The sequence below is a fragment of the Nannospalax galili genome, unplaced genomic scaffold (genome assembly GCF_000622305.1).
Source record: "Nannospalax galili isolate Female #2095 unplaced genomic scaffold, S.galili_v1.0 scaffold87, whole genome shotgun sequence".
NCBI classification, from domain to species: domain Eukaryota; kingdom Metazoa; phylum Chordata; class Mammalia; order Rodentia; family Spalacidae; genus Nannospalax; species Nannospalax galili.
The window spans coordinates 13,151,866-13,178,641 of record NW_008360320.1 but is presented as its reverse complement, the minus strand read 5'-3'; the positions used below and the strand labels follow the sequence as shown (position 1 = coordinate 13,178,641).

At 37.6% G+C, this 26,776-nt stretch overlaps 1 protein-coding gene across 1 annotated transcript in view; it reads right to left on the bottom strand.

Moving 5' to 3' along the window:
* Positions 1-26,776, bottom strand: part of Lrp1b (LDL receptor related protein 1B) — a 2,166,816-nt gene that overhangs the window by 58,604 nt on the left and 2,081,436 nt on the right. Inside the window, exon 84 of the mRNA XM_008825194.2 lies at positions 21,142-21,303. Coding sequence (XP_008823416.1) covers positions 21,142-21,303 — 162 coding nt within the window. The remainder of the gene's footprint in view (positions 1-21,141; positions 21,304-26,776) is intronic.

Genomic DNA, 26,776 nt, shown 5'->3' with positions numbered 1-26,776 from the left:
AATATATGGAACTAATTTTTGTTTCACATCAATAAGTTAATTCAAAACACAAGTACAACTCAGTTGTATAAACCTGGAAAGGGATTAGTGAAGAATAGAGGGTCATCAGGAAGAAGATCAGATCATTCTAGATGGGAGCATCATTGAAGAAAGCTCTGCTCATTAAGTTACAGCCTAAGTGGGGCAGAACTTGAAGCCAGGCATCTGATCCTCTTCTCCCCAACTCCTCCCTTGCCTCCGCCTGCCCTTCCTCCCCACCACCTCTTCTCTCCTTCCCTTCACACACTTTTTCCATTCCTCTCTTTCTTACTTTAGTTGTGCCTTTCTGCCTCGGTGCTCTCCTTTCTCTTTCTTCCCTCCCTCCATCCCTCTCTCCCTCTACACCTTTTTTCTCTTCTTTCACACCTTCTTTCATTTTACACTTTCTGCTACCTTTACTTCTTTCTTTCAAGCTACCAATTTCAAGTCTAAATGCTGACATATTTGTATACACTTCGCTTCAAGTTCTCCTTCAGTAGAGTGTGATACAAACAGATAATATGGATCTAAGATGATAAATCATAGATTGATAGAAGATAGATTATGGATAGATAGATGGATAGAGAGAACATAGCTAGACTTACAAATGATCCATAGACAAATGATGCATAGATGATAAAATATGAAACAGACAGATGATATAAAGATGATAGACATATAATTGACAGTAGATAGAGGATAGATGGATGACAAATTATAGGTGACATCATCCATCATATGTTCTATCCACAATGTTACTTTTGTGTTAGACATTGTATTAATCTATTGCTTTCAGAAGAACCAAAGAAAGTTTTCCTCAAACAATCACTACAGAACTGCGAAGTTCAGGAAGCTAAAAGATAAAATACAACTTATTTCATCAGATTAAAAATTAGATAATGTCAATATTCCTTTAGATAAGATTGGGGCCTCCTGTTGATTTTCCCAGTTCTATACTGGGTTACTGTCTGGGAGTCTTTTGGGCCACCCTAGCCAATAACTCAAAGGAAGGTATCTCCTGTCTGGCATTTTTTCTTGTTATATAATCTTTAGCTATACATATGGACTCTTAAAAAATTATATTGACCCCATTAATCTTTGGTTATACTTTCCTTTTGGGTGTTTAAGACCATACTATTTGCCTAGATAAACCAATGCTGCTGCTAGATGAGGAACAGATGATCTTCCTAAAACAAGGATCTCTAGATAGGTTGACTAGATTCAGAACATGGACAAGTACTGGGGAATGACCGCAGGTGCCAACAACACAGTGGACAGTATCAGGGATGACAGAGTATATGGATTCCAGTGTGTGGGAGGGGGGAGGCTTTAAGAGGGGGCCATTTGGGAAGTGGGTATATAGATGAATAAGATTGTGTGGGGTTTTCTGTATGATATACACACAAAAAAATCAATATATTTTTAAAAAGTCTTATATATGAGGAGAAAGCATAAAAATTTACTTTATGTTAAATAGTAGAGGTGATAAACATTACCAGTGAAATCTAACTGATGATTTTATATCCATACTCAGGTACTAAAGATCTGACTGTAATGACTGTGACTAGTAATAATCAGACACACAGAGATTAGAGACACATGTGCAAACATCTAAGTGTTAGTAGCATTAAAAATGTAGGAAACAGCATATTTTAAAATGAAATGGAGATCTATTTTAAAGGGTAAAAACTCATTCAATTTTATGTCTTACAGGGTTTATACTGAGTTCAATATTGTATAACTGTATTAATTCAACTGTGAACCTAAAAATTTACAGCCACTTTTGAATGAGATGTATCCTTGGTCTGGAAATACTTACTGAATATGTTAAAGCTGTAATGAAGCGCTTCTTTTAATCATGATGTTATTAAATAAAAAAAATAATTTTGCTGTCTTTCCGGGGTAAGTCCATCTCACCCTCTGGGCCTTAACACCCCCAGCCTCATTCACCATCCCATCTCCCATGCCTGTCTCTCCTTCTAGACTGGGTCCTTTTCCATTCCTTGTCTTAGCGCCCCAGATACCTGGGGAACCACCATTGCTTCCTGATCCCTTGCATCCAGACCAACTCAGGGCCTTCTCTGGTCCCAAGGAGCACTGCTTCTGGGCCTGGACCCACCCTCACCTCCCTCTGCTTCCCTGGGCCTGCAGGACCCCCAGGCCTCACTCCGACCCCGAAGGCCTCTCTGTCCAGGGTAAGTCCATCGCGCTCTCCCTGCCTTGACTCCCCCAGCCTCATTCACCCTCCCATTTCCCTTACCAGTCTCTCCTCCTAGCCTGGGTCCTGTCCATTCCTTGTCTTAGCGCTTTAGACACCTGGGGAACCACCACTGCTTCCTGATATTTTGCATCCAGACCAACTCAGTGCCTTCTCTGGTCCCCAGGAGCACTGTGGGGCTGGCCCCGACCTCAACTCAATCTACTTCCCTGGGCCTACACCACCCACCAGCCTCTTTCCTGGATTCCAGGGCTGACCTTTCCGCTTCTTGATCATTTGTATCAAGAACAGCTCAGCTCCTCAGTGCAGGCCCCAGGAGCCCTAGGAGCCGCTTCCCACCCCCATCTGCCTTTGCATCTCAGGATGGCACAGCCACCAGCTGCCCTAGACAAGCATCTTTCCTGGGTCCAGCTCTCAGGCCAGTCCAACCCTGAAATTCCTGAAGCGAAAATCTTTCCTGGAGGGATCCAGATCATAGGAGAAAACCTGAGAGCATCTGATCCTCATATGACATGGGCCTCTGTGGGAACTCCTAAAGACAAAAGCAATCTGGCCACTCCAATATGGAATCAAGAGGAAATTGGAAGCTTAGACGAACCAGCTTTTCATGCCCCCAAAGTAAACAACAAAGACACATAAAGTTCGCAAAAAGAAGCAGGCCTAAACTTGAAAGCTTGAGTCTCACACAAAAATCAGAAACTACAAAAGAAATCCACATGTCAAAATCACAGAGAAAAAATAATAACATGAAAAACCAAAATAACATCCCCACCAAATACCAATAGTCCTCTAGAGGAGTAAAATGAGAATCCCCTAGAGAAAATGCAGGACATGGAACTCAAAAGAACAATTATAAACATGATAAAAGAATTTAGTGAATTTAAAAACACACACACAAAAAATAAATCAAAGAACTGAAGGAAGATAGGGATAAACTTCTGAATGAATTCAGAAAAGAGTTAGAAATATTGAAGACTACTCAGGCTGAAATGAAGAAGGAAGTGAAACACTCAGTAAGCCAATTAGGAATGACAGGAGAAAGCCTCACCAATAGGATGAATGAAATGGAAAAAAGAGTATCGAGACTGGAAGATAAAGTGGATGAACTACAACACTCAAGCAAAAATTATGAAAAATTTAAGAAATTACAAGAATGGAATATGCAGAAATAGTGTGACACCATAAGAAGACAAAACTTATCAATCATAGGTATACAGGAAGGAGAAGAATCCCAGGATAATGGCATGGACCAGATCGCCAACAGAATTGTGGAAGAAAATTTTCCAAAATTAAAGAAAGACATGCCCATACAAATACAAGAAGCATACAGAACACCAAACAGACAGGACCAGAAATGAAACTCTCAACGGCACATTATAGTAAAAACACTAAACATACAAAATAAAGAGACAATACTGAAAGCTGCGGAAGAGAAACAACAGACACATATAAAGGAAAACCCACTAGGATTACAGCTGACTTTTCAGTGCAAACTATGAAAGCCAGAAGAGCCTGGACCAAAACATTCCCAGTTTTAAATGACCACAGATGCCAACCCAGATTACTATACCCAGCCAAAATGTCTATTATAGTCGAAGGGGAAAGTAACATCTTCCATGACGTAAATAGGCTGAAGGAATTCATGTCCACAAAACCAGCCCTTCAGAAAGTTTTGGAAGCAATAAAAAGAGCTGAAGAAAGGAATGACTATACCCAAGGGGTTATGGGAAGAAATTCAATGTAGGTATAACTGTGGAAAAGTACAGCTGTATCTAGAATGAAAACAGAAATAAAAATGACAGGATTCCATATTCATTTTTCATTAATAACTTTAAATATTAATGGACTGAACTCCCCAGTCAAAAGACACAGACTAGGTGAATGGATTAAGAAACAAAACCCATTTTTTGGTTGTCTGCAAGAAACTCATCTCACTTTAAAGGACAGACACTATCTTAAAAGTGAAAGGATGGAAAAAAATATATACCAAGTAAATGGTACTAAAAATAAGCAGGCATTGCAATACTAATATCTGACAAAATAAACCGTAAACTAAAACTAATCAGAAGAGACAAAGAGGGCCACTTCATTCTGATCAAAGGAACAATAAACCAAGAAGATATTACAATCATGAACATATATTCACCAAACTCTAGTGCACCCAACTTCATAAAGAAATACTATAGGACTGTAAGACCAGATTAATCATAATTCACTAATAGTAGGGGACTTCAGTACCCCACTGCCTCCATTAGATAGGTCAACAGGGCAGAGAGTTAACAGAGAGACATCTGGATTAAACAATACCATATATCAAATGGACTTAACAGAGGTCTACTGAGTATTCCATCCAAGCACCAAAGGACATACTTTCTACATCCTTTCACCAAAGGAACCTTCTCCAAAATCGATCATATACTGGAGCACAAAACAAACCTCAACAAATACAAAAAGATTGAAATAATTACATGCATTCTATCAGACCACAATTCAATAAAGCTTACAATCAACACTGGAAGAAGCCCTAATCACCACATGAACACATGGAGATTAAACAACACACTCTTTAATAATGAATGGGCCAAAAGAGAAATTAAGAAAGAAATAAAAGTATTTCTGGAAATAAATGAAAAGGACAATACAACATGACAACCTCTGGGACATGCTAAAAGCTGTCCTTAGAGGGAAGTTTTTAGCTCTAAGTGCCTAAATAAAAAAATCAGAAAGAACACAAATAGTTGACTTAACATGGCAACTCAACACACTTGAAAAGGAACAGCAAATGAAACCCAAACCCTGCAGACAAGAAGAACAAAAATCAGGGCAGAAATTAGTGAAATTTAAACAAAGAAAACAATACAAAAAATCCACAAATCCAGGAGCTGTTTTTTGAAAAGATAAAGAAGATTGACAGACCGCTAGCCCAGTTAACCAAAAGAAACAAAGAGTACCTCCAAATCAAGAAAAGCAGAGATGAATGGGGAAACATTACAACAGACACCAGAAAGATACAGAACATTATAAGGGAATACTTTAAAAACCTATATGCTACTAAATTTGAAAACCTAAAAGAAATGGGTGGATATCTAAAGGCATGGGAACCACCAAACTAAACCAAGAAGAGATTAACAGCTTAAACAGGCCCATAAAACAAAAAGAATTTGAAATAGTAATACCTAACCTCCCAACTTAAAAAAGCCCAGGACCAGATGGATTTACAGCAGAATTCTATCAGATATTTAAAGAAGATCTACATCCAATACTACTTAATTTATTCAAAAAGATAGAAATGAAGGGAGAACTTCCAAATTCCTTCTATGATGCCAGCATCACTCTAATACCAAAGCCAGGTAAAGGTACAATCAAAAAAGAAAACAATAGACCCATATCCTTAATGAACATAGATGCCAAAATTCTCAACAAGATATTTACAAACTGCATACAGACACACATCAAAAAGATCGTCCACCTTGATCAAGTCGGCTTTATCCCAGAGATGCAGGGATGGTTCATTATACATGTCAATAAACGTCATAAATCATATAAATGGACCCAAAGAAAAGAATCTTGTGGTCATCTCAATAGATGCAGAGAAAACCTTTGACAAATTTAAACATGCATTTATGTTCAAAGTCCTAGAGGGAATTCGACTGGAGGGAACATACCTCAACATGATTAAAGGCATATATAACAAACCTACAGCCAACATCATTCTAAATGGAGAAAAACTGGAATCATTCCCATTGAAATCAGGAACCAGATGTGGCCGCCCACTATCTCCACTTCTCTTTAACATAGTGCTTGAAATGCTTGCAAGAGCAATAAGAAAAGAAGTAATAATTGGAAAAGAGATCAAATTATCCCTTTTTTCAGATGATATGATCTAATATCTAAGAGATGCCAAAAATTCCACCAGAAAACTGCTAGAAATTATTAACAGGTTCAGTAATGTGGCCGGTTACAAAATTAACCTACAACAATCTAGAGCCTTTCTATATACTAATAACAATAGCAAGCAATTAGAGAAAGAGCACATGGAAACACTCCCCTTCATAATAGCTCCAAAAAAAAATCTCAGAATAAAACTGACCAAAGACATTAAAGAGGTCTACAATTAAAATTTTAAAACTTTAAAGAAAGAGATTGAGGAAGACATCAGAAGATGGAAGGACCATCCATGCTCATGGATTGGAAGAATTAATATTATGAAAATGACCATCCTACCAAAAGTCATTTATAGATTCAATGCATTGCCAATCAAAATCCCCATGACAATTTTCACAGAATTGGGAAAAATATCCTAAGATTCATTTGGAAGCACGAAAGACCTCAGATATCTAAAATAACCCTGAGCACTAAGAGCAATGCTGGGGGGTGAGATTACTATACCAGATTTCAAGCTGTATTACAGAGCTATAATCATAAAAACAACGTGGTACTGGCACAAAAATAGACCCATAGACCAATGGAACAAAATTGAAGACCCAAATATGAGTAAATGCAATTTCAGCTACCTGATATTTGACAAAGGGGCCAAGAATATTCACTAGAGGAAAGACAGCATGTTCTGCAAATGGTGCTGCCAAAACTGTATCTCTACCTGTAGAAGAATGAAACTAAACTGCTATCGTTCACCATGCACAAAAGTCAATTCCAAATGGATCAAAGACCTCAATGTAAAGCCTGAAATGCTGAAACTGTTAGAAGAAAACACCAGGGAAAACTTACAAGATGTAGGAAACAAGGGCAAGAATTAAGAAATGGGACCGCATTAAACTAAAAAGCTTCTGTATATAAAAGGAGGCAACCAGGGAAGTGAACAGAAAACCCACAGAATGGGAGAAAATCTTCACCTGCTACACATCCAACAGAGGTTTAATATCCAGACTATATAACAAATTCAAAAGGCAGAGAACCAAGACAAGAAGCAACTCAATTAAAAATGGGCTAAGGAGCTGAACATAGAGTTCTCAAAAGAAGAAATAAAGATGGATATGGAACATCTTAAAAGATGTTCAACATCACTAATAATTACTGATGCAAATTAAAACCACTTTAAGATTTCATCTTGCCCCAGTCAGACTGGCTACGATCAAGAGAATAAATGATACCAAATGTTGGAGAGGGTGTGGGGAAAGTGGAACACTCATCCCCTGTTGGTGGGGCTGCAAACTGGTTCAAACCCTATGGAAAGAGGTGTGGAGAACTCTTAAACTACAAATGAACCCACCATTTGACCCAGTTATACCACTCCTTGGCATATACCCAAAGAACTCATCCTATTGCAGAGACACTTGTACATCCATGTTTGTTGCTACTCTTTTCACAATAGGTAAGAGATGGAACTAACCTAAGTGTCCCTCAATTGACAAGTGGATAATGAAAATGTGGTTCGTTTATATGATGGAATTTTACTCAGCAGTAAAGAAAGATGAAGTCATGAAACTTGCATGTAAGTGGATGGGAGTGGAAACTCTATGTTAAGTGAAGTAATATAGACTCAGAAAAAAAAATCGACATATGTTCTCCCTAATATGTGGATCCTACAACCAAATCCTGATAAGTGAGTATGTATCCAGACATAACTACAGGACCCAGGATAATGGAAAGGAACCAGGGAGGTAAAGGAAAAGAAAGAACCTGAAAGAGAAGAACAGTAGGAAACAGGCCTTAATAAGGGAGATGTGGAGAAAAATTCGGTTTAGTTTAAGGGAGGTGGGAGGGAAAGTTATAAAGGAACCTAGGGGATAAAGGGAAAGAAAGAGCTCAAGAGAGGTAGGACCATAGGAGAAGGGTATTATTAAGGGAGAAAGAGGGAAAATGTGGGTACCTTAGTTGGGGAAACAATGATGGAGGGGTGAGACAATGCGAGAGATAAATAATGCCTAGCTAGTTTTAAAAACTAGAGGGAACCATATTACTCCTGCAACCTACTGACAAATTATACATAGCAGATCAAGAAATATATGTCTAGGTAAGGTTTATCTGAGAACAGTTGTTCTTTGCCCAAGATTTATGTACTTGACACACAGTAATTAAAAGTACCAGATGGGTGGAACTAACCTTCTTGGATGTTTAACAGACATACTTTGAGGCCTATACTAATTTTGTCAGAGGGACATAAAGGACAGTTTTTGCTCCTTGTTGTCCTAGGTCAAGTAGTTCCAGGTGACTATGAGCATCTCTCAAAAAGTCCTATAATGTTGGTGGGTCACCTGTCCTCTTGATCAAGGAGGCTGAGGAGACCCCACAAGATGGGCATGAACCAGTGTGTGGGGGTGAACAGGGTCAGGAATCAGCAGTGGCTCCCCAGGTGTCTGGGGCCCCAAGACTAGGAATGGCACAGGGCCCAAGCTAGGAGTAGAGAACAGCGGGGGAGATGGAAGGGTGAGGGCGGCTGGCGGAGTCAAGGCGCAGAGGACTGCATGGTAGACTTACCCCCAGAGAGGCCTGAGGGCGGGAGAGTCCCAATATAATTTTTAAGAGTCCATATGTATAGTTAAAGGCTGCTTAACAAGCAACAATGCCAGATAGGAGATACTTTCTTTTGAGTTGTTAGCCAGGGTGGCCCAAGGGACTCCCAGATAGTAACCCAGCATAGAACTGGGAAAATGAACAGTGGATCCCAATCTGATCTAAAGGAATATTGACAACTGATTACTGCTAGATGAGGAACAGCTTACCTTCCTAAAACAAAGACTTCTAGATAGGCTGTCTAGATTATCCAGAAGGGCAAGTGTGGGGAATGGCTGGGGTGCCGACAACACAGCAGACAGTAGCAGGGATATCAGAGTATAGGGACTCTTGTGGGGGGATGGACTCTATGAGAGGGTGCCATCTGGGAATTGGGTGTATAGTCGAATGATATGGTTTGGGATGTCCTGTGTGATACACAGACACACACACACACACACACACACACACGCAAAAAAAAAAAAATCAACGAATTAAAAAAAATGTATTATGTTTGAGGAGGAAGCATGGAAATTTATGTCATGCTAATTAGTAGAGGTGATAAACAATACCATTCAAATCTACCGATGACTTTATAGACATACACAGACACCAAGGATCTAAGTGCAACCTATTATGACTAGTAATAATCAGTTACATACAGATTAGAGATGCAAAAGCCAACATCTGAGTGTTAGTAGCAAAAACAATGAGTCTTTCTGCAAGGAACAATATATTCTAAAATGAAATGGAGATCTTTTTTAAAGGTTAAAAACTCATCCAATTTTACGTCTTACAGGGCTTATACTGAGTTCAATAATATATAACTGTATTAATTCACCTGTGAACCTAGAAACTTGCAACCACTTGTGAAATAGATGTACTCTTGCTCTGGAGTGTGTTTCTGAATGTGTTAAAGCTGTAGTGAAATGCTTCTTCTAATCATATAGTTATTAAATTTTTTTTTAAATGATAAAAAATAATTCTTCAAAGCATAAAAATTTGCTCCTTAATAATTAGTAGATGTGGAAAACATTACCATTGAAATCTACCTGATGACTTTATATCCATGCTCAGATGCCAAGGAGCTCAGAAAGTAACTGACTGTGACTAGTAACAATCAGATATATAAAGATTAGAAATGCATGTACAAACATCTTAATTTCAATTACATTAAAAATGAATTTTTCTCTAAAAATTTTTAAAAATTAGATAATGTGTTACTACTGCTGCATCCCTGTTTATCAGGTGGGTAAAAAATTCAAGTTCAGTCAGTTAGCCTTTACTACTTGTCTAAATTAGGATTTTTATTCTTTTCTTTGGGTCCCATACATGAGAAACTTATTATTCTACAAAGCAGTCAAAATAGTGGGGTTTTCTCCAGTCATTTATTTTTTGTTGAGCACTAATAACATGAAAATATTAATGTCTATATTTGGCGTTTATTTATTATTTAATGTTTTTCAAGGTGCTATACAATGTGTTGTATATTTTTATAGATTTAAGAATATATACATTTGTATATAGTGAAAGTAATTATAGTTTTGCATTCATTAGAATTTGTACTCTCATATACCTGCTATTTCTACCTTTTTCTTTGAGTGCTATATATGCAGTTTCTGTCATCCTTCCTTTCTGTGGCACATTGTGCTTTCAAGTTTACTGATTTTACTCTCTTGACATTCTTATCAACTGTGATAAAAACAAAAATTTTGGCAGGATATTAATTACTAACTTTGCATAAGTCAATTAATGCTAGTGTGGTTGATTTTAAGGACAATGTGCCACAAATTAGAATCACCTGAGTAGGGAGGCTTACCTGAAGATTTGTCCTGATTGCCTTAAACAATATGGCAAGACCAACCCAAATGTGGGTGGTGCCTTCTGGTAATCCAGATTAAAAAGGGGTGTAGCCCAAGGAAGCTTATTTGCCTTTGGCTGTTTTGGTCTTTCCTCTGATAGATTTATCCTGTTGCTGCTGATTCCTTTGCTCACATGGCAGCCAGTGTTTCCAGGCTTCTATCATTGACTGAGGACGAGAGGCTTTCCAGAATCATCTGGGATTTGGGCACCAGATTAGGACTGCTGAGATGCCTAGCCTCTGAGCTGGGTGGACTTTGGACTGAACAAATGCAGAGGTCTCAGCCTCTCCAGGGTGAAACAGCCTGTCTGGGACTCCAACTGCTGAGGCACCACCCAGCCTCAAGGATCAAGCAAGGACTTGGTTCTCAGTCTCCCAGGTGTGACTCAGTTGTTTAATTTTAAATAAAGCTGATGAATAAATTATACATACATAATTATGTAAGTTCTGTTCCTCCAGCGAACCCTAATACAGGTAGTTTATAGTGATTATACCTTTAAGACTTAAACATGGAGATCATGATATTAACTATAGAAAGGTATATTATTTCACTCCTGTTTAAAGCATTGAAAGGTTTATGATATATACTTTTTTTAATAGCATGCCAGTAGACATTTCAAATAAAATATAAAGCACTGTCCAAAATTGGTCTCAAATTAGTATTTGATTTTATAACATTAGTCAAGAAATTTTATTGAAATAATTTATTTGATGTAAGACAAGATTCAAGTAAAGATTTTTGTTTAATCTCTACCTCTGTCTCACATGATTTATGTCCTATATTGTTTGCGAATACCCAGTTCTGTTTGTAGGCACTTATCTCTGAAATCATGCAGTTTACTTTAAAAAGTACATCAGAATCACATACCATTGCTTCTATTCATTAACAGTCTTGTGATATGTGGGGAGGTAGGGGTCACTTCCAAAAGAGTACGGCAGGTTGATACACTACAAATCCCTTAGAGAACCATATCATTTATGTGACAGATTATATTTATCCTTCAACCAAGTGGTGTTAGGTCTCCTTCATTTCATTGTATTACATTGATATTTTCATGAAGTTGGAAAGCAGTGTTATACGCTTGTCTTTGCTGTTAATCCTCTTGGCCCGAATGAGATTAGAGCATCTCAAACACCAGGTGAAGCTTGTATGTAAGAAAAGTGGCTGCAATGAGGACACCGCGTTTTCAGGGTGTAGCCACTGATGAGTTGTCCTGGTTCTAATAAACAATCTCCCACCCACCCTTGTGCATTCAACTGTAATTAAACTCAGTATGTCACATGCAAAACCACACAGGAAGGTAGAAGCTGGACTTGCTGGGAAGAGTTCCAATGGAGAGGGAGGGGATGAAGGAGGGGAGCACAACAGGAGGATGATTAAAGTTCCTTATATGCATGTATGAAACTGTCTTAAAATGAAAAAATGGGAAAAGCAAACAAAAAATACTCAGTAATGTTAATGTTTACTAAAAATATTTAGCATGATTACTAAAATTACAAGTGCAAAATAATAGCATAGTGATAAAGTTTACGTTTGGGGGCTAGGAAGAGAGCATGGTGGACAAAATATTTGCTTTGCAAGCATGAGAACTTGAGTTTAGGGCCCAGAACCACGAGAAAAGACTAAATTTTGTACTTGTAAACCCAGTACTAAAGAAGCAAAGGCCAGGGGCCGGCCTGCCTTACCTACTCTGTGTCTCAGGCCAGTGGAAGGACCTGTCTCTAGAAAAAACTTTTTTTTTTTTTTTTTAAGAATGGATCTTTCCGGGTGTGGTGGCACACGCCTTTAGTCCAGGCACTTGGGGAGGCAGAGGCAGGCGGATCTTTGTGAGTTCAAGGTCAACCTGGTCTACATAGTGAGTTCAAAAAAGGATGGATCTTAATCACAGCACTCAGGAGGCTCAGGAGATGGAGTAGGGAGAACTCTGTGGGATTGAGGCTAGTCTGGTCTACATGGCAGGGAGTTCCAGTCCAGTGAGGGCTACAAGGGAAACTGAAAAAAAAAAAAAAAAAAAAAAAAAAAAAAAAGGAACAAGATGTCTCCTAAGGAGTGTGAGCAGCCTTTACACACATGTGCACTCACATGTAGCCACACATATCACACATATATATTCATGCACACACACAAAAAACTATAAGCATGCTATTGGATTTTGAAAATTCTATAAACGTATTGGCAGGCTTCTAAACACTGATTTAAGTTCTGATACTTTTAATGAGCCTTTGGAATATATGATCCTATACTGTAGTATTTATATTACTTTGCATTACTTTAATATAAAAAATTATGCTTCATTTGGTTTTCTACTTAACAAAAATGTGTACAAAGTTTCTTTCAAAACTGTGTACTGGAATATTTCTAATAATTGACAATTATTGATAGTCTTATGATTTTGTTTCTTAATTTGAGACAGGCTTTCATGAATCCCTGGCTGATCTGAAACATACTACGCATTTGAGGAAGACCTTAAACTTGATCTTCCTGTTTCTACTTCCAGAATGCTGAGATTACAGAGATGTATTACAATTCAGGGGATTCAATTTGGGGTTTTAGCATGCTAGGCAAGCACTTTACCAACTGAGCTACATCCTCAGCCCCATATGTTTTTTGTGGTTTTTTTTTTTTTGGTCTTTTTGAGACAGGGTCTCCCTGTACCCCCCAGCTGTCCTGGAACTCACAGAGATCCGCCTGCCTCTGCCTCCTCTGCTGGGATTAAAGGCATGTACCACCACGTCTGGCTAGCCTCATATGTTTTTAATAATACCAGTAGAATAAATTATTTTGATAATTAATATGTATAGTTTGACTTACATATTATTTAGCTAGGAACTTGGGAATTTTTACCACTGGTTCCATTAAATTTCTTATTTATAAAAACATGCACCTAATATTTTTCCTCTTTTAATTTTATATACTAAATGAACAATACTGTAGCAAAAAATCTATTTTCCAAAACTCTAGTCTTGCGATTAGATCTCAAAAATCTTCAACCATATTTTTATAACTTCTTTTAAATGATCTAATATAAAAGCATCAACACCATAGTTCCATTAACTGACCCTTTGATCATGGTCACCAAAACAATAATATAACCATTACACTCATTAATTCACATTTAGCTCTATTTTATAGTGGTGTTTTTCAAAGTGAAAGCATGAACACTCAATTTCTGTAAAATGTAGACCTTAATGTGCTTCTGAGGAACGATTACCCAGAACACTGCTCTGCCTTTCATTCAGATTTTATCAGAACTGGAAAAATACAGGCACAGCAGTCTGAACACAGGACTTGCTCTTTGGTGGGGGTCTCTGTACACTCACAGATGTTGCAGGCACTAACTCTGTCACACTCACATATTTCTCAGGCATTGATATACCTGCAGGACTGATGAGGCACATCAAACTCTAAGGCCAGTTTTCCATTCTAGTGGGATAGGCAGTCATGTACATGAGTCAAGAGAGTACATTTGAAAGCTGCTAAGGGAAGCAATGAGATTCCAGTACAAAGGAAAGTTAGGACAGAAGAAGAAGGTCCACTTCAAAAGATGGATTTCATACTGGGCACTGTTATCAGGGTCAAGAACCCCTGGCTAGATAGTTAGTGGGCCATCAGGGAGAACCTACTAGTATTACTCTTCTAAATGGACATAGTACTAAACCAACTCCTAATGACCCATAGATTACTGTGTCTCTCAAATCTCACCAGAGAAGCTTCTTCCTGAGGCAGGTGACAATTTACACACAGAGACAACTGGTCACTGTGTAGAGAATAAGAGACTGCAGACTGCTTAGCACTAAATGGGACACCTATATCATACCCTCTCCTCCTAGGGATCAAAGCTCACTGTGGAAGAGGTGACAGAAAGGTTGCAAGAGCCAAGAGGTGTTGGTTTAAGGTAACTCTTTTCTGGACACAAGGCAGCTGCATAAATGAGCCCACACCACTTGTGACGGTATCCACAAGATCTGCCCAAGCACAGTCCAGACAAAACCACAGCATGAAAGAGGGATGTGAGCACAAAGTCCCACCTCTAGCTGAGAAACTATTAGAGGGGGAGTCAGTTTTCATGAAGGGTGCTATAGAGTTAGGTTGTCTGCTCTTCAGTGGATAATCTACAGTCAAGACTGTTTGGGACAGAAATTAAACTCAACAGGCCTTAAGGACGCATAATAGAGGAAACAAAGGGGAGTAAGGAGGTGGGGGGAGATCTGAAAGAAGATAGGGAAGGGTTCTGAATATGATAAAATGCATGGTATGAAATAAGGAGTAAAAAGAAAGGAAATGGAAGTTAAAAATGAACAGAAATAGAGATTGAGAGAAAGAGCCAGTGATAAAGCAAAGACTAACGGTGTACAATTGACGATGTGACTCTACCTAAAGGCACACGCAGTTTTCTTACTGCTTTTGTTTTTCTTCTTTAAATTTGAGATTATTTCCAAGTGTGGTGGTGCACGCCTTTAATACCAGCACTCAAGAGGCAGAGACAGGTAAATCTCTGTGAGTTAGAGGTCAGTCTGGTCTACATAGTGAATTCCAGGCCAGGTGTGGCTGTAGAGAGACCCCGTCTCTCTCTCTCTCTCTCTCTCTCTCTCTCTCTGTATATATATATAACATATAATTATACTATATATTATAGATAATCTATATTATCTATAATATAGATTTAGATTATTATAGATTGGATATAGACATAGATAAAGTCTGAAAAAAGACAAAAGGGATTGAAAAGCTGAGCAGTGATACACCCCGGAGAGGATTTCAAGGCAGAGGCAGCTAAAGGGGGAAACTGGAAGCAATAATCATGAGTCAAGACTGCAAAAAGGGTGTGCTGTGCATCAGGCTGAGGCAAGAACCCGAGAGAAGGCCATAGGTGGCTTCTCAAGGAGAGGAAAGGAATTTGGAGACTACAGGGCCACAGTGCTCCAGAAGGTTTGCTGCTGGGACATCTTTTGAAGAATCAGAAAACCGTGAATGCATTGGAAGCCCTTGATTCTGAAGGGCAGTGTCACTTCCAGTGAGAGGAGTCTCTCTATTACGGCTCAGTTCCCACTGGCCTTCCCTCCTAGAGGAACAACTGAAAATACTCTATTTTTCCTGGTCATTTTAATGTCTTTGATCTCTTCTATGTAAACCATCTGTAGGCATAACCAATCCAGGTTTAAAATTCTTTTCTTTATGAGGTAGAAGCTTGAAAAACCAGGTTAGCCAGTGTGCCACCCAAGGTTCCGATGTTTACATAGGCCAAGTTAGCCAGTATATCAGTATATCACCTGAGCTTTAGATTTTTGCATAGTCACATTACGTGGGCAGAGTGTCAAATGGTGGAATGCTGAGATTCCACCATTTGAATTCGGCCACAAGAATCCTGAATTTGGAATCAAACAAATTTTGGATACTATTTTCTTTAACCAGTAGTATTAGGGAAAACTAATCACATTAGGAGAACTTGCAAATGATACTAATATTAATCTCTAAGGCAGTATGAGCTTTGGTTGAAGTGCTCAGTATCTAACGCCTTAGCATGACTGTGGCTCCTACACTGCACACACTCCAGAGAAATGTCGTTTCCCTGCAGTCTTCCCCACAACTCACCTTCCTGCTTTTTAGCATAGGCGTAGCCCTCGCTGTCTCCCTTTCCCCTGGTTTGCCCCTTTCCTTAGGTTCCCCCTCAAACACCACTTCCTTCAGGAAACTATTCAGAATGAATTCTATGCTATCTGTACAACAGGACAGTCAGTTGTTCTGTTCCATTAAACTGCCAATCATGGCTTGTTTCCTTTCCTGATGACCACATTGGACTATAAGAAGATAAGAAGAAGAAATATTTCTGACCTAACATTTGTTTCAGTGTGGAATGTTTGGCAGGCTCAGTGTATACATGTCCATTGACTACAGAAAAAAGCTTACTTTGAAAAGCAATGTTAAAAAGAATCCCATAATGTTATGGTCTCATATCTACAGCCCATGAGCACATAATAAATTACCTGAGTCTTGTTCTAATACCAATTATATTGTAGCTTTGCATTATTGTGAGGTCTCCTAACTCTATAGATAAGAAAAAACTTAAGCCTGGAGTGGTGGTGCAAGCTTTAATCCCAGCACTCAGGAGGCAGAGGCATACAAATCTGTGTGAGTTCAAGGTCAGCTTGGTCTACATAGTGAGTTCCATGCCACCTGGGATTATGGGGAGATCCTGTCTGAAAAAGACCCCCCCCAAATAAAAGAAGAAAAAGAAGAAAAAAGAAATAACTTCTTGATGTCTTTAAGGAGGTTAACCTGTAGGAAGAAACCAGGTAGGGGCACTTCTAGTAAATTAAATTGCTGAAATTATAGAGGTTCCCCATGCAGAGTACTAGCAGACTTCAAAAATGCCCATGAGGGGACAAGCATGATTTCTGTCATCTAGATCTTATGCAAATTGAGTTGGCCTAATGGGCTCTTCTGTTCTAATGCTGTTATCATTTAATTAAGAATAACCTCAGATATCGATATCACACTTAACACCTACATTTAAATGCAAAATATCATGTTATTTACTTATTTATTTATAGTAAGGATTTTGGCTTTAGAACACATAAAAATAGAGCTGTGTATATTATTGAACAAGTAACATAGAATGCATACTTTTAGCTTTAGTATTATTTATCTCTGTCCTCCCTTTACCGCTGCTGCTAACATTAATTTGCATTTAGAATTCTGGATTTTACACTGCAATTAGAGTTGTGAGATGTTTTAACTCAGCACAACCAAGAACTGATGTTTCACCTACCACTAATGGGCCTGTAATTAGGTGCCATAATGAGCCGTTCTGTCATTCTTTCTTTTGTGCAGAGAGGACTTTGTGTATGCTAGACACAACTTTGAGAGAACACCAGGTCCATTGAACTTTGCTGACTCAAACTGATAGAAACTGAATTTATTATGCCCTGTCAGCTGTTGGATTTGTCATTTTAATAGCAATGCCTAGGAAAAGCATCGCAGACCTGCTTGGTGTTTGATGATATCTTGATCAACAACTCCTGGGGTCCAATTCTGACTACTTTGGGACATTGAGCAAGTTATTTAACCTCTGTCTAAGGATTAATTGGTTAATTTCAATAAGTGCTTTGCAGTAAAGGTGGGAAATGCTCTGACTGTTAATAGTGATGATAAAATCATAATGCAGCCCTTATAAAACAGCAGGCCACCTCAGACTCTGATTCTATTAAGTTGTCAATTAAAATGTAAGCTAACTGAATATGTGTTTTGGAAGAATATAAATTTTTATAATGATGGCTATATAGCATTTTAAGGCAATTCAAAGAGAATAAAAACGCTGATTATTCAATTAAAAACAAAATGAAAAGCCCCAATACTCTATAATAATATACCAATTGGTAGCAATAAAAAAAAAACAAGATTTTTTAAAAATTGAATCCAAACTGGGAGGGGTAGTGCATGCCTGCAATCCAAGCAGCCTTGAGGTAGAGGCTTGAGGAAGAGGAGTCAAGGTCACCCTTGACTAGATAGTGAGGTTAAGACCAGCCTGAAATCCCTGTCTCAAACAAACAGAGCAGCAAATCATAGCAGTGGCTCACCCACAGATATGAAGTACACAATTGATTTTATGCAGCAAATTGACTTTTCATTCACTTTTTTCAAGCCACTTTCATTGAAAGATTTATCTATGTAATTTGTTGTTTATCCAGAAGCTACAATTGCTAGGTGTAATTTTAAAGAAATGATAACACATAAACAAACAAATGAAAACAGTGACCAAAACCATAAGACATAAAAACTGAGACTTGGAAATTTAGAGGAGGGAGAGTTTAATTCAAAATGATAGAGGTTCTGACCAATTTCAAAAGGAAATTGCAAAACCCTGGGTGTAGTCTTAACACCAGAGAATTTGTCATGTGCATGGAGATAGTGGTGACAGTGGTCTTCCTAGATTAAAGGAAAGGTTCAAGTTTAGCACTCTGCTGATAGCAGCTGATGTTGAACTTCATTTCCCAGAAGTCATTGCAGATTGTGAGGGTAGTGGAGCATAAAAGAAAAAAATAACATCTTGAATTTGTGAAAGAAGTTGTGTTGGAATCCTCTGCTGTGTGGAGGGAGGGAGAGAGGTCAGGTCGGGGGATGACCCCATGACAAAACACGAGTGTAGCTGGAGTGGATCTTTGCATGGAGGGTTATTCTGCGAAACATGTTCACTAAAAACTTTGGACAGGAAATAAAGGGATTTTTGACATAAGGTAGTCACATCTATTTATATCAAGAACAACTTGGTGTTATATAAGAGAGAAATGATTTTAGAATTGAAAATTAGCTGTTCTCAGAAGTGTCCCATTATAATAGAGGAGGTAAGATATTGACTTTAATGCTGCATTTTCAAATAAATCTAGGAAAGTAGCTTGGCTGTGTGTTCCATGTGCTTCCTCCACTGACGAGAGATGTAGAGAGCTCTGTGGCTTCTTCTATGACAAATGTCAAGTAACGTTAAGGATGTGAGCCCTGAAAGTTGATTACCTGCTTCATATCTTGGCTCCCATATTGTACCTGGGTGAGACTGTTTATGTCTGCCTGTTACTGTTTCTCTAAATGAGGAAGAAAAAACACCTAGTATATTGTGGAATGAAGTGAATTAATGCAGCGAACAAAAGAAAAATAATTATCTGAGTTCATAGATACATAAAAATATTTAATAAATGTGCCTAAAGTAGAAAACAATTGTTATACATCAAACATACTACTGGGGATGTTCCTTTGATAATATACACCAAGGCAAGGGGGAAAGCACGTAGATGAGTTAGCAATAACAGAGACGACAAGTCCTGCCAGCTAGGATGGTGAGACTAGAGGCTGGGAGCTGGACTCATACTCTGGGCATATCTTAAAAGTTTAGACAGGATATGAAAGACACAGAGGAGTCAACAAAGATTTCAAGATTTTGAACTGAGTAATGAACGTTTCCTCTTAAAGAGATAGGAAAAGATGTGGGAGAATTTGAGATGAGAAAAATCAAGTTAACATAAAGGTGATTTAAGCCATTGCAAAGACAAAACTAGGAATAAAATAATGAAATTTAGAATATAGGTTCAGAGGGAGATACAAAGCCAGACCATCACTTAAATGATACAAAAGTCATGCAATTTGGTGAAGCCATTTTTATACTAGGTTCTAATTATATTTGCACATATGAAACTTCAGGGGCGCTTATGGCTACTACACCAGGGTGGTCTGGAGTGAGAGTAGAGCATTCCAGGCCTAGTCCTAGAGGGAGAAGATGTTGAAGCAGTACATCTGGAATGTGAAAAATAATACAGACACCCCATTATATGGATGCAGACTCAGAATCTTGGAAAATAATGTCTGGGAAACTGTTTTGAAAAGTCATCGGGTTCATTCTAAAGTGTGCAGAGTTGAATAGGAATTAGCAACACTAGGATTGAGTGTGGTAAGAAGAAAAACAGGAGTATGGAGCACTCAGTCACTTGAATGTTTAAAACTGGAATTGAAAGTTTTATCTCCAGGAAGATAAGCAGGAATGGCCAACAACAATCCTGTAAATCCACAACAAGTAAAACGTAAATGGAAACATGAGGTATGGGCGTCCACGAAGATAAGTGAAGACTATTTGAAGAAACAGGGCATGATAAATTTCTGAATACAGATATAAAACAGGGATTAAGAATTGCTTACTAGACATAGCAAAATCAATCAACGTACCTTTCCTAACAGACATCTCAGAACAATAAAGATGAAAACGTGACAGAAGTGAAGTCAGTGAAGAATTAGAAACAGAGGATTATAGACAATGAAAACATTTTGAAACATTGCTGCTAACGAAATAAAAGCCAGCGTGACAACAGGGAAACGAAGCTGTGACTAGGTTTCGGCTGTCATCTTCAGAAAGGGCTCCGTGGAGACCAAAGTACCAATAAGTTGAAGAAAAGAGTTCTGTTCACAGGCAACTGAGGAATTGGACACGGAAGGGGTAGTGTGCGATTGCAGGAAGCAGGGAGTTCCGAGTTATGAGAGAAGTTTTAACATGGGTGTGAAGCAGTTTAGGAGGGCTTGGAGGTAGCCTCCTTTGCATGACGTCCTTTGTATCAGTGAAACAGAAAGCACGTCTCTTGGGGAAGCACGTTTGAGAGGTCTGAGGAGGAAGTTGGGGAACAGGAAATTGATTGATTATGAAACCCAATAAAAGTTATCCTAAGTGTTGGTCTGAACTTAGTGATAAGTCGAGACAAGCAGAACTGTAGTTGCATTCCCTTGTATCACCTGTTTAGAAAAGTGGGAGGGATGAACAGAGTAATGATGACCACTTTGCCAGGAAAGAACAACAGAGGGAAGGAAGAAGCAAGAGAATCAAGGACGCAAATGTAGGAATGACTGTAACAGTGGAACTTACTAAACGGGATCAAACCTTTGAGAAAAGGAGAGAGCAAATGTAAAAGTTAGTGGAGTTTGTGTGATGGGAATGAACCTGATAAAGACAGAGGTGAAAGTGAAGTCAGTGAGGGAGCGCAGGGTGTGGGCTATAGGATTATAAATGCAAACATCGACATGTACTGTCAGTGGGATTTTGGGGATGCTCTCACTTACAGTACTGGCATCTGTCTCCAGTGTAGTCTGTCTGGCAATGGCAGTAAGGTTGATTCCCAGCAGTCACAACGCAGCTCCCACCATTGTGACAAGAATCTTCACAGACTGCTTTACCACAGTTTGGCCCAGTAAAGCCCAAGGCACAGATGCAAGTGGGCCTTCCTATTGGAAAAAAAAAAGTAATGAAAACATGTTGTCAGACTTAAATATTTTGCATTCATGGAATTGACACTGGATCAGAACTGGGACACAAGGTTTCTGTAAAAGTCTTTCCACAATTTATTCTGTGGATTTAGCAATAAAAGGACCTCTTCATTTCTGTTTTCCTATATAGCCAAGAAAATAGAGATGACAAGATATCTAAAGTTCAATTAGGTCAAATAATCCTGGATCACTTTCTGAATAACTCCAGGTGCAGACATCCATTGTGTGCTATAAACCTACACATTCTTTGTTCTTCCTTCTCATGTGTGGTTATTTTCTCCAATTATTTTTGCTCTACTTACATATGGTAATACAGACTTTATTTTTGTTACAAAATTCAGAAAATCCTAGTTTCCAGTGTTCAAATCATATATCAACCACCGCAGACTGTGCAGAGAACTTTAGTATATGCATGGTACAGGAACACTTTTAATAAGTTTACAATTGTCATGAAATGTATGATTATTAGGCCTATTCACATTAACTGTTTTATCCATCTCAAAGAAATATTGTGTTAATATACATGCACACATCGGGCCTCATTTTGTCTAATTTTGATATTTATTTATGTTCCAGAGCCTAACTACTGGATAATTTAGAAGTTCAATGTCAATATCACACAGTAGAAAAATTTCCAAATCATTTTTTATTATTTTTCTTGACTCGTTCTATGGAAAAAAAAAAAAAAAAAACTAGAGTGATAACGAACAATCCCTTAGTGTTTGAAATGAAACAGGTATGTTATATAAAGAATGAATCTGATTACGTCACTAAGTGGAAAATATAGCACAGAAGTAACACTTTAAGGGAGAAGGAAAGCCTTGGGTCACAGAAGAAATGAGAATGAACATTTGCAGAAGTGTAAAGAAAATTGCATGAGCGATAACAAGGGAACTCAGTCAGGTGTCAGTTAGGACTCAAGGTCACTCAGCTGACAGTCTGGTGTGACAATGATATAATTATTTCCTATACTGCTACAGATTTTTATACTGCAGGGCACCCTACATTTTGAGAAGTACTAAAAACGAATAAAACATTTTCAAATAAAACTTACTTGCATTTCCTAGAAAATGAATATCTACAACTGATTAAGTAATTTTACTTTGAAAGAATATCACATACTTAAAATTATCGGAAACTCATCCTAAATAAACAGTCATGTATTCGTATCAGTGCTTTAAAATAAATCATCTGTGTGTTATTAGTTTGGTGGCAAATAAATGTCTATTAATAGCCTAAGAAACGTGGTGAATTTTACCCACATTGAGACCTTAGTTCAATATTTTGCTGCCAAAATTATTTACTGAAATTTTTTAAGGTTTTTTTCCTTACAGCCTTAAGAAGCTTTTTTCTAGTGATCATTGGCATAGAAAAAATAATTTCATCTGGCATATTTATGGGTGATAATAAAGACAGAGAAAGACAACAGATAGTGGCGTCAGATGAAGAGGTTAATACTTTTGGTACATGGTGGCTAAAGAAAAGAGCATAGAGAAAAGAATCAATTCCTCCTCTGACTAAGAGCCAACATGACTTAGAAGGAAAGAGCATGCCAACAGCAACACAGAGGAGCCTGAGCCCAGGAGCAGTCATGACAACACAGAGACGCCAAGGGCATCAGAGTGGTCAGTGTGTCATGAGAATGTCTCAGGAGAATACTGAAAATGTAGGGGTATCTAGCTTCCTTTCTTCATTAACAGTGAAAGAAGCAAAACAGAGACCTGAGAGAAACAGTCCATGTACACACTTGGGGAAGTCTTCAGTCCCAGCCACTCAGGGGAATGACACTACGCTTTTAGGGCTTTCCTGTGATCAAGGTTGTTTGAGCAAGAAAGCAGGGTGACCAGGCTGCTCCCCAGCTAGTGCACGCCCCTCATAAGTTAGATTCCAGTTGAATCACTTTTAGATGTTTTCTCTTCCCTTCCTTTTTGGCAAACAGAAGTGTTCTGGGGAATACTGTCTTACTAGAACAGCATGGGAGGCAGCAGAGCTTGTTTTTGCTGGTAGGAAATGGACCATCTGTTGCCAAGCTGCAAGTCTCTCTGGATAGACCCTAACAGCTTTCACAGATTCATTTATATAATTTGTGAGGTAGTGAATTGATTTTTATATTCAAAAAGAAACATTACTCTGAGGAAGATTTAGGTGTAGATATATAGTTAGGATGTAGGCAGGTAGCTGGCAGTTGGCAGCCCACAATGAGAGTACAGCCTAAAATGACAACTGACCTAGGCAAAGAGAAGAAAGTGCTGGGTCCAGGCAGTGATGGGTTCAGCTTCCATAGTAAACCCCATCACCACCACAGTGTGCTCTAAGTGTTCAAGATTTCAGATTGCCTGGATTTATGGCCTTCCTATGCTGTCAGTTATAGGTGATGGAGTCATGACGAAATAACAACTCTCTGTTCATTTCTTTGTGCATGAAACAGAAATAATAACAGTACTTCCCAGATGGAGTTGTACAGAATCATAAAAAATAACTGAGATAATACAAGCAAGACATTTCTAACTATATCATGTGCACAGGAAGCTCTCACTTCCTGTTTAGTTCAGATTATTATACTTTTGAACAGTCACCGACAATCATAATTTTAGCTATGATATATTGCGTTTTTATCCATAAAAGCACTTTAATAGTTTATGCAAATCATTCTAAATTCTTATATTACATATTTTATCTTTACTATTTATTTAAGATAAATAATATTGGTAATGAATGACAATGAAATCTAAATTTATTTTGATCTTGAGCTTCAACATTTTTAAACTTTGAAGGATGGATCTTTATTTCACAAAAACAAGTAAAACAAAATAAAAAAGCAAACCTAATATTTGCCAACCCATCTGCTTCTAAAACTAAAACGTTTGGTACCTTCTTTAGTATCCTCAAAAGATAACCTGTTTGCTCCTTCTAACTCTGTCAATACATAGAAAAATGCTATTTTCAGTTTCAAATTCACATTTTAATCCTTCATTGGGGTTACAGCAATTATATTTAAAATTTTCAGAATAATGCATCTCAGTATGTTATTTCTCCTCGCGTTGTCAGATCTCTTAAGATGAATGCAAATGGTTGTGACTTAAATACTGTGTTACACTTCCTGACAGCATTTATGACTCTCTAAGAACCTATCTCTTGATTCCTCATCCTTAAATCCACTAGTTTCTTTTCAATCACTATTTGTTTCCTTTTTTCTGTGGCATTTTATGTTTACTAAAATTGGAAGTTCTGTGCCCATTTGGCTTCTCACATGCTAGCACCCTTGATTTCCCTGTTTCTTCTCTAACTGCATTAATAGTCCCTCCTCCTCCCACACATTATTTAGGCCATTAGTCTCAGACTGGGGCTGACAGTGACATCTCTTCCTTTCCTACTTCTCAGGCCACAGGGCTTTAATAAGTCACACACTGGCTTTCTTGCTTCTCCAGTTTGCAGACGACAGATGATGAAACTCCTCATGTTCAGTAAGCAGTGTGTCAATTCTCATAACACGTTGCATGCTTGTCTATCTGCCTGTCTTGCTGCCTACCTTGCCTATCTATATCATATCCATTATTTTTCTCTGGATAATCTAATATATATAATTATATATAATAAATGGAGCTTAATTTTAATTATTTATAGTATTTCCATTCATAGATGAATACGAACCACATACATATGACTTCTAATATTTGTACCATAAAATAAGTGAATAAAAAAACATAAATACAACTAGATTGTCAATAATAGCTAATAATTAAAACTAAGAAATAACAAAATTCTCTAATCAAATATAATCTCGAACAAATATCGTTAAGGAATATACATCGATGAAATTCAGTATTACATTGCTAGAGGAAAATAAAAATCTCTTGGTATCTCACCAGAGTACTGAAATTGAAATTTTATCACATGTCCCTTATATAGCAAATCCCGGTTTGTTAAACCTTCGAGTTAGCATTTAAAGAAAGTAAATTTGGTATAATAGATAAATAATTTGATTTCAGTATCATGTATTCTTTGGAATTAACTTTTCATTTTTTATTGTTTGATTTTTATGTTGTATGGCTACAGAAAACACCAATTTTACTCTGTGTCTCACTCAGTAGATGGGTACACAGCACTAACCATGTTTAGGCTAATTATCTGTCACAGTGCTGCCACACAGTAAGGGCCTGGGTTGGCAGCTGCTTTATCACTGGTAGCATTGATATTGTAATTAGACAAATTTTCAGTCCTCACATTACTTAGACTTGACTTAGTACATGCTTTGTTTGAGAAACCATAAAAATTCTCAAAGAATTAATAAAAATATTCTACAAAAAATTCTAAAAAGATTTCACGTAGACTCTAATGCTGATTTTTGTATTATTATTATTATTGTTATTGTTGACATAACATGCTTCCCAGACAGATGATATATCTATATCTTTATCTTTATTACCTCAAAGCAATATATTTTATACATTTAACAAAAATGGTATCTTTTCTAGTCTACATTAATAAATAACTACATAAATATTCTGATGATGAGCTTTGCCTTTGTGTGACTGACTAGATTTTCTCTCTAGATGACTGACCCAGTCAGCTGTGTGCCATCTTTACTTTTATAGTTTGTCAGCTAGCTATCTGAAGTGGGTAGGGCACTAATTCTAACTTTGAGCAATTACAGGCAGTGTGCCTAACAGCACTGACTTTGGAGTAATCTAGAATTCAGTTTCTAATCTTATTACTTATCCATTATAGCAAACATCACAAAAAACCAAAATGTAAATACCATATAATAAAAATAAACAATATAACTCCAAATTTACCAGAATTTTTGGTATTTACCATATATTCAGAATATGGCAAACACTTTAACGTAGATAATAATTATATTTATGAAAGCTCAAGAATGATCTAGTTTGTTCAATACTGAAATCACTACTCATTTGCTAATAATTTAGAGGAATAATTTCTGAGTACCTCTTAACTAAATAATCTATAAATCAATACTAATATTCCTTTCCTTAAAACAAACTTATTTTGGGACTGGAGAGATGACTTAGTGGTTAAGAGCACTGGCTGTTCTTCCAGAGAACTCAGGTTGGGCTCCCAATACCCACATGGTAGCTAACATCCAATTTCATGGCATCTGATACCCTCTTCTGGTCTTCACAGGCATTGCACTGCATAGGTCCACTTACATGCAGGCAAAATACTCATGTATGTAAAATGAAATAACTAAAGTTTAAAAAAAATAATTTATTTTTAGTTAAGTATAAGGGCACAATACAATGTTGACATTTTAATGATTCATTGTAATTCTAGTGCTAGTCTTTAAAGGCTAGATGTATTTGATAAACTCTAAGTTGCTTATTGGTGTGATTTAGCCAATATTAAATGGGTTAATGTCAGCACAACAATGTCTCAATATTTGACAGATAAGTTATGATTTCCATATATA